General features: G+C 44.6%; 1 protein-coding gene across 1 annotated transcript in view; it reads right to left on the bottom strand.

Moving 5' to 3' along the window:
• thap7 (THAP domain containing 7) overlaps positions 1 to 5,429 on the bottom strand; it is a gene marked incomplete at its 5' end in the record, with an annotated part of 22,030 nt that extends 16,601 nt beyond the window's left edge. Inside the window, 2 exons of the mRNA XM_083646100.1 lie at positions 3,692 to 3,771; positions 5,406 to 5,429. Of these exons, the coding sequence (XP_083502226.1) occupies positions 3,692 to 3,771; positions 5,406 to 5,429 (104 nt within the window). The remainder of the gene's footprint in view (positions 1 to 3,691; positions 3,772 to 5,405) is intronic.
• Positions 5,430 to 9,676: the final 4,247 nt, after the last annotated feature.

Below are 9,676 nucleotides of genomic sequence, written 5' to 3'. Positions count from 1 at the left end.
CAACTATGGAGCAAAATGTCCAAATATTAAAATTGTGTGGGAATCACTAGTATCCAAATGAAAATGCTGGTATTCATGACATTGCTACCCTGTAAAAGTCGAATACCACAGAGGTGGCATGACAGCTCGAACGTGAGTCTTTAACTCATTCCCCGGCAGAGTTTCAAAGTAAAATTCGCCATCCACCTCCAGGGTTTCTGAGCATTTTAAAATTTTCAATGATTTTCCACGACCCACAGAATATTTTCTTCTATGACTGTAAACCATAGACTGTAAAAATAAGCTGTAAACACCGAATATCCCAAAAGACAGAACAAAGTCTCCACTTCCATGGAAAAAAATAGTTTGTTTCTGCCTTCTTCCGTTCTTTAGTTATCGACACTTGAATGTAGGACGTTTTCACCAAAAACACCCGTCTCTGACCAGTAAGCTGAGATACATGCCTGTTTCTGCAGCGAAGCGAGTGAGAAATTCACCCCGCACGGAGAGCGAACAGGGCGGGTTATGCTCTCATGTTTTCTGTGGGTCTGGTGCTTCCTGGTAGCTACTCGGTGTCTGGAGGTCTGCTGCTTCCTGGTACTCGTTGTGTGGAGGTCTGGTGCTTCCTGGTACTCTGGCCCAATTCCAATTCGCCCCCTTACTGACTCAAGCCCTTAGAGGCGCGTTCACGTGAAGGGAGTGAGGGCTTAGGGATGTCCCACGGTGAAATCGCAAAGTGAATGAGGGCTCAGAGTGAGCCCTTTCTGGCCCCTTACCGTAAGGGAGCAGCTATGGCCACTTACGGAAAGGGAATTGCCCACAATGCATAGCGTTGTGACGTATAAAACGGGGAAGGCTGCAAATATCTGTCAAAAAAATAACAGAACACACGCGCGAAACGAACGCGGTGTTTGCGAGTGCGCTGGAATGCCTTAATTGACAATGAAACATTACATTACGTAATAGGGATGTCAGATTAGACAAAAATATTATATCAGAGGAATGCAAGTAGTTACAATTGCAATTGCAATTGCAATCCACAACTTTTTTGATGAATGAGAAATAGTTTTACCGAATCTGTATTGTACAGTATTGACATTGTGTGTATAATGTTGGGTGACATGTCATTATTATGCTTATTTTAATTATAATTACACATGTTGCAGATTGCAGATTTTGCAGTAGGCTACATTTATTTTTAAATGACCACCACTCTGTAGAGCCAGAGCCTGGATGAGAACAGACTCATCAGGGAGTCTATCCCTCAAAGCGTCTTGACAATAAACAATATAATAGCGAGCCCAAAACCTGCCAGAGTCAACATCATCTTGTCAAGTGCAAAGGGCTCTGCTGTCCCAATCCTCCTATTTATCCAATGTGGATCCCTTCCACACTTGATGACTCAACCACTTTCAGATGGCGGCCATTAGAGGGACTGAGGGTTCAGGGCTTGAGTCTTTAGGGGGCGGATTGGAATTGGGCCTCTGTGTGTGGAGGTCTGGTGCTTCCTGGTACTCTGTGTGTGGAGGTCTGGTGCTTCCTGGTACTCTGTGTGTGGAGGTCTGGTGCTTCCTGGTACTCTGTGTGTGGAGGTCTGGTGCTTCCTGGTACTTGGTGTGTGGAGGTCTGGTGCTTCCTGGTACTCGGTGTGTGGAGGTCTGGTGCTTCCTGGTACTCGGTGTGTGGAGGTCTGGTGCTTCCTGGTACTCGGTGTGTGGAGGTCTGGTGCTTCCTGGTACTCGGTGTGTGGAGGTCTGGTGCTTCCTGGTACTCGGTGTGTGGAGGTCTGGTGCTTCCTGGTACTCGGTGTGTGGAGGTCTGGTGCTTCCTGGTACTCTGTAGTGGCTTTTAAACATGAAGTCTGGATCATGTCTGGCTAGCGGCTAGCAGGATATTTTCCGGTTTTACCTTTTTAAACATAAGGGGTCTTTGTTTAGAAACAGCTGGAAAAGGTCAGTATTCTCTCTGCCAGTGGGCGGGGGGAGGGGGTGCGGGAGCATACACGTTATTCCCTACAAGGCAAATAGTTGTCGTGTGAGTCGTCGAAAACAGCTTTAGCGAATCTTTAACCAAACTCCATTCAAAAACATGCCGTTTTAACTCGAGGGTCCATTCCGACCACGAGGGGTGGCAGTATGCCAAAAATGAGCGCTTGTTACATAAAGCCGCCCAGTCAAAATAGTGGTCGGACCGTCGTCAATCACTGTGGGTGATTTATTTTACAAGTGGCATTCAAGTCATATCTAACTAGTTTTCAATGTATTTCTCCCCACAAAAGTTAGGCTAGGCATGTCTCACTTTCTGACATGGATCAGCAGCGCAGCAGTAAGCTGTCTCCTCTCCTCGGTGTGATGCACGGACCTGCCTGCATAGCCGAAGCGCGTTGGGATCCCTAGCTCTACCAAACAATTCAAAGCCGTTTGCAGCACTTGAGGAAACCGTGAGTTTGCTCGTTTAATTCGTTGATATAAGCGATTGCCCGAACGATTCATTAATTAATAAACTAGTGAACGTGAAGTGCCACCACCCGCCCACTCAGACATGATCGGGATTATGAGCTGCCAGTGTTTAATAGCAACCGCTTTTCCTATTATGCGGATGTTAAACCGGGGACCGAGATGAATATGATACAGACTCGCGGGAGTGCGCGTAGGCCGGCTAATTGTTGTTTAACATGCAGGCCAACCGGCTAGGAGCGGGTTATAACATTACATTACATTACATTACGTCATTTGGCAGACGCTTTTATCCAAAGCGACTTACAATAACACATTTTTTGTCAGCAATAGAGCAATCAACTATGGAGCACAGTCTATGACAACTACAACTTCTGAAGGAACAGTGGTACAAGTTTAGGTTAGTGGTACAAGGTTGGTTATTTTTATTTATTTATTTATTTATTTATTTTAAGAAAGAGAGAGAACGAAGTTAGATCAAGAAGGGCCCAGATGGAGCCTGAAAAGGTGTGTCTTTAGTCTTTTCCGAAATACGGATTCCACTGCATGTTAAGAAGTGGCTTGTGTATGGAGGTCTGGTGCTTCCTGGTACTCTATGTGTGGAGGCCTGGTGCTTCCTGGTACTCTGTGTGTGGAGGCCTGGTGCTTCCTGGTACTCTGTGTGTGGAGGTCTGGTGCTTCCTGGTACTCTGTGTGTGGAGGCCTGGTGCTTCCTGGTACTCTGTGTGTGGAGGTCTGGTGCTTCCTGGTACTCGGTGTGTGGAGGTCTGGTGCTTCCTGGTACTCGGTGTGGAGGTCTGGGGGCATATCTGACGGCTGAAATTGACACTATGTGAGGGTTCACAAAGCGGATTACTAATCTAAGTGACAGGAGAAATGTTTGCTGTGTGTTTATCAGCTTCTAGTGAAAGAAATCATCCAGCACTGAGTGACTGTCAGTCTGTCACGAGCCCGTGTCACAAGGCACCGTGCCCGGGGGTAAACATGCCGTTGCACTGCTTTGAGGATTGTTTTATGAGCTACCTCCATGAAGGGAGATCGATGCTGAAAACGCTTGCTGGTTTTGTGGGGCAAAACCCCATCTATCGCATTCGCATGGCAGTGAAAAGACGGATTGACGCTTATTTGCGTCAATGCCTGTAAAACGTTGTCTCTTAAATGATGCACAATTACGCCAATGGCGGAGAATGAGTTAAAACCTAGGTGCATATAGAGCCTGCTTATATAAGTGACAATGTAGTGTGAACATGTCTGACTTGTGGAAGGTGATCCCAGCCTGACGAGTTTCACGATTGTCACGAGATTTGCAGCCACCAGCTGAACAGTGTCTTGGCATCTGAAAAGAAACAGAGTAGAGATACAAGTGCCTCATGCTGCTTAATGCTCAGGAGTTTGATGGATACATCACACAATCTTGTAATTAACAACAATTAGAACACTATGCAAAAATGCAAAAACTGCTGAGAACACTAAAATCCTAGTAAAATAAAATATTTTAGTCTTCTCAGAGAAAGACTGGATCTCTCTCCTGAGTACTACTGCACTCACAGAACTGAGATACCATAATGCTGGAATGATGGTCAGAAGTTGAACACTATACATACTGGGGCTCTAAGGCATGTTTAGATGACAATAGTCTCTGCATAAAACGGCAAAATTGCGTTCTCACCTTTGATTTTGCATTTATACACAGCGTTTGTGATAATGATTTGCGTGCAGACTCAGTGAAGCCGCAAAAAACTCAGAGCATTGCCAAGTGAGCCAGAATAACATTGAAACTTCTGGTTAGAACCTTCACAATAATGGTAATTAAATAAACTAATAGCCTTACTGATGCATGTTGCAATGTTTTTTGTGTGTGATCCGAACACAGAAGACATAGAACAGACAACTAAAAGTCAATTTTAACATGTAGTGAGTCAACAGCCCTGATTTTTATTTGCCCAGTTATAAATTACTGCTTTTATTTTGAAGGTAAAAACGCCTAGCTTCCTGTTCTGTCTATTTCTAACAGGTTGATTTAGCTTTGTAGGATTAAACTTTGAATGAATTTTCCACACGGTACAGTGACAGAAGTCACAAATGGTGATAAACTGCTCCAGATTGGTCCATTATTACAGAATAAAAACCCAGTGAAAGCCCCATAAAAAGACCTGTTTTTTGCAGCACAATTGGGACTTGAGGAAATGCATCTGGCCGTGAGTTATCTTCAATTATTTAATGCGGGAGTGATTAATTAATATGCGTGGCCTTAATAAATGTTAATGTATTAATACACCCCCCTGTTGTTAGTCTTTATAGAGACAGTGCGCATGTCTGGGAACGCCCACAAAATGTTAAAACGGCTGGCGTGCGAGTGGGGTAAAACGGCCGATATATCTCATGGGCTGACTCACCAAAAGACGGTGCTGCGGCTCTAAACTACATGTTTGGGGGTTCTAGAGCAGAACACAAGACGTCTGCTCAGATGTGCGTTTACTGCGGTGGTTAAATCCTCGATCGTGTCTGCCTGGGCTGGGCTATCAGCTAAATTCTAACTTTACTGAATGGATAGAACGGGGGTTTTTACCCCACCCTGACCCCGCCCCCAGCCAGGCTGAGCCAGCTAAACTGACCTCGCGTCACCAGGCTCTTCTCGGCGAGAAAGAGCCTGGCTCCCGCCCACAATTGATTTTGTCACCCTACTGGTTCCGACCTAGAGCCCGCCCTAGACCGGATGGCAGCGTTTCTAGCTCGTCAACTTTCACGTTAACTTGACAATTTGACCCAAGTATCAGAACGGCAAACAACAAAACAAAAGATGGACGTACCGAACGAAGTTTTTGAAGAAGTTCTTTTAGAAACATTGCGGATTCACAATCTCACATCTTTTAAGCCAATACAGAAGCTTTGCATCAGACAATTAATCGAGGGAAGAGACGTTCTCGCATGTCTACCAACTGGTTTTGGGAAAAGCTTAGTATTCCAAACCTGGCCGACGGTGTGTCGAGCCATATTGCATGAACGTTTTGTTTTATGTAACGCTAGCTTTGTTTTGATCAGGCTCTAGTTTAGGTAACATCACCGCGTCAAGCTAACAGCAACAAATACGTTGTTAGGCGCATTGCCATCCGGTGTTAATTCTGGTTCCCGGGTTTACGCCCCCATGACAAAAAGCGGGGTGGAAGGTGCCCAGACTAACGGTGCAGCCACATCTACGCGTCGTTTGACGCGGGCTGACGCTTGGCTGTATGGACGCTTGACGCTTGGTGGGCGTGGAAATCCGGAAGCAGCAGCTAGCTCCCAAGCTAGCTCCCAAGCTAGCTGCTGCTAGATTTACTTTGCTTCTTTGAAAATTGGTGGTAGAGAGGAAGTGGAAGAGGACAGGAAGGGTAGGATAGGTCCTAGGACGAGCTCAATTGGTTAGCTTTGTACTTTGTCAAATTCCACCCCGCCCCCTCTGTTGCCCACTGTCGCTTCACAAGCCTGCTACGCATCGTCTGGTCTCCCAGCATGCTTCGCGAGGCGTCGAGCAGCATGTTCCAATACAAAGTGGATGGGCAGCAGCGTCAGCCCGCGTCAAACGATGGGTAGATGTGGCCGGGCCGTAAGCTAAACCAGCGTCTATTGTGGGCGTTCCTAGAGCCTGTATGGGCGTTCCCAGACATGCGGACTGTCTCTATGGGAGAGCTATCACTGTACCACAAATCACTCAAATGTATGAAAAAGAAAGCAGCAGAAAAATTGCTGAACATTATTTATGCCTTTGAATTAATAGAAAAAAAACCTAGCTATTTTGTTTTAGGGTTCATTTATGTTTACTTTAGGCTATATTTTTACTGGTTTATGTTGTACGTTCCGTTGGTAATTTGTTAAAAAAAAGTTCTGACGCACACAGTATTTCCATGTTGCATGTTCCAAATGCATTCCAGTGCATGCATCTGCGCGGAAAAACATGGACAGCTAGTAGGCTACCGCATGTCAAGCACAAATCAACTGTATGGGAATCGAAATTGCAACTAAAAGTTGTTTGATAACACAAACACCACTTAAAGTGAAAAATTGGTGAGAAAGTAACGTCTCTTTGTGCGCCGCCATGTTGATTGTGACGTCAGCGTGTTTATCTCGGCAAACTCGGGTTTGGTGGACCTTGCCTGAGTATCCGACTTGGAATTCCGTCTTGAATGACCGACCATTCACCATTCCATTGCACTTTTTCCTGTCGGAGGTCATTTTTTCCGAAATTCCGAGTGCAATGGAATACACGGTCAGATCAACGTAAAATGGATGAGCTCTCGTTAAGTCAGATTCCAATGTGTTTCTGTTTACCTCAGTAATGGTTCAAATCCTCCACACCGCAGTCAGCTGACTGACGTGATGACACGTTGGGTTGAGGTTGAAACAGGCTGTTTACCTCTGAGCTAGTCTCGCAGTAGAGCCGTAGATTCCGTCGCTGGAAGCTTGATGACGTCGAGGGAGCAGGGAGCTACAGCAGCTACAGTCCAAATGGGCCACCGTAAATGGGCGTGACCGTGGCAAAACCCACGTGGACTGGACGTGACGACGATGGAGGAAATAGTAACCTCGCGTCACCAGGCTCTTCTCGGCAAGAAAGAGCCAGCTGGCCTCCGTTCACAATTGATTGTGTCACCCTGCCTGGTTCCGGCCTAGAGCCCGCCCTAGACAGGAAGTAACAGCGGATATAGCTCGTCAACTTTTACGTTAACTTGACAATTAGCTACTGTCATTGTCATTGTCACTGTCATGCTATTGTGGGGGGGGGGGGGGGGGGGGGGGTATATATATATTTTTTTCATATTTTGTTTTCAATTATTAATATTATTTTCACATTTACTAATCATTAACCACTCTATTTAGGAATTGACCGACTAATCAGCAACTATCTAATGATTAACTAATATATTCACGAACTGACATGTATTAATCATTAAAGAAACAGTTAACTACTCTGAGTCTGCACTGAGTGCTCATAAGTGTCCAAATAGAAAACCAGATTCAAACATAGGCAGAATGGTTCCAGGTCCATGTTTATCATACCAGAATGTTAGCACAACAATACAAAACTCACAGCAACAAGTAGACCAGTGGTTTATTGATAGTATTCTGTGACATCACCACACAGACATCTTGGTCTGATTGTAATCAATTAACAGGTGATTACAATCTAATTACACACACAGCCAATGAGCTGTGTGTAGTGTAAAGTGCCATATTGGTGGGAAATGCATGTGACATCATGGGAATACTATGAATAGACGAGTCCAAGTGAATCAGTTGTTATTAAGCTTTATATGAGGCGGACGAGTCTGTTGTGGGTTAGGGTTAGGGTAACCTAACCCTAACCCTACCGGTAGATCCCAATCTACTGGTTGATGACCACCTGCTGGTTTAGTCACCTTTCCATCGTTGGACAGACTGGAGCTTTTGAGGAAGGTTGGACTTGTGTCTGGAACCACCTTGTCATGTTGGAAGCTGCTGAGGTCATATTCACGGGGCAAGGAAATATTCAATGTTTGAAATATTCAATGTTTTAAACTCCAAATTAATAAAATTTAGTCTACTGGGAGTTGAAATATGGCCACTTCTGGTTTAAACATCCATTTTGAATTTTTAAAATGTAAGAAATATATATACATATAAATTTGGCAATGTGGGCAATCTCTAACAAAGAGTTTGCCACTGCTGTCACATTTTGATTTCGTAAACTCAAACTACTGACACTGGTAATGTCAAACCTTAGCCGCTTTCAGACATGCCTTGGAAGTCAGGAGTTCTCTCGAGGGGATCTGGGTGGCGATGTATGTATGAACACATTTTGGTGAGCTATGCGCGACCCTCCTACTCTCCGGCTCTAAGAAAAGCTCCTACCCTAGTATCAGGGGCGGATTGTTCCCCCTCTCCTCCAGAGCTCCGTGAAGTAGCCAGCTCAGTGAGTGGGATGAGGAGAGGGAGAGAGACAGGAAGCCAGCGTGACAGATTATTATTATAGTCGATGTGAATGAGCGAGCGAAAAAAAAACATCATGCAGTTTGTTTTTCCAAATGAAGCTCGAACCTGCTCCGTGTTCGTCAGCCAACAGGCTACATGTTGCTGGATTGAAATGCTCATGGCTTTGATCTTATTTCATTTCTGCATAGCTACGCACAGCACACATTTAAAATAAGAGTATTTTTGGATGCGAGGGTCAGTCATCCTGCTTCTCAGTATTGGACATCGCTAGGTAGGGTATCTGGATCTGGTTGCATTCATGCCTTTGATTTAACGTTTACACAGCGTTTGTGAAGATTCATGTGCAGAACCGCAAATTCCAAGTAGCGTCAAGTCAGTCAGTATAAAACGGAAACTTGCAGGTACAACCTTCGCAATAATGGCAATTAAATAAAGTAAATGCATGTGTAATGTTTTTGTGTGTGTGATCCGAAAGATACAGAACAGAGATAAACTGGAAGAATATCTGCTCCCTTCCAAAAGTAAATTTTAACCCGTAGTGAGTCAACCATTCTGATTTTTTGTTGCCAAGTAATATTGATTTTTATTTGATTTTTTGAAGGTAAAAACGTCTAGCTTCCTGTATTCTGTATAATTCTAGTAGGATGATGCATTTTAGGACTGAACATAGCAAAGACCTGTTTTCTTTGTAGTGCTTGAGACTCGAGGAAATCGATGCATCTGGGCGTGAGTTGTAGGGTCGTTTAATTAATTACTAACATTATGCGCAAACGATTATATGCTGTGAACGTTAGGTAGTTATCGCACATTATGTATTTTTAGCAACTTGTTTTCAGACTCTGCATGTCATGATAGTTTGTTGAATGTCAATGCGATTCACTTAAGGCTATGCTCAGACAGTGAAGTACAGCTGTGTGGTCAGTTTTCACAACTCCCCATTGTGTGGTCATGCCCAAATCCCCCCCACCCCCTCTCTACTTTACACCTGGAGGTGCTCCACATGTATGAAAGCAACATGCCTCATGTCTGAAAGGGTACACTTTACGCAGCGCCCGGGTCAGGCTCAGGGCAAGCAACCCTCACGAGTTCATGTCATGAAAGTGGCTCTCGTAACATAAAAAAAGTTTTGACAATCAGGGATGCAAACTCATGGAGAGTGAAAAAGGTGACAGATACCAGCGCAGACATAAAACCACTCAGAAATCCTTCACTTAAGTGTCTTATTTTGGGATGAAAAAGGTGACGGTCACCTAAAGGTGACTAGTTTGCATTCCTGACAATAAAAGACATCG

This window comes from Poromitra crassiceps (assembly GCF_964638095.1).
Source record: "Poromitra crassiceps genome assembly, chromosome: 11".
NCBI classification, from domain to species: domain Eukaryota; kingdom Metazoa; phylum Chordata; class Actinopteri; order Beryciformes; family Melamphaidae; genus Poromitra; species Poromitra crassiceps.
The sequence above is the reverse complement of the archived record's forward strand: the minus strand, read 5'-3'. Positions and strand labels throughout refer to the sequence as shown.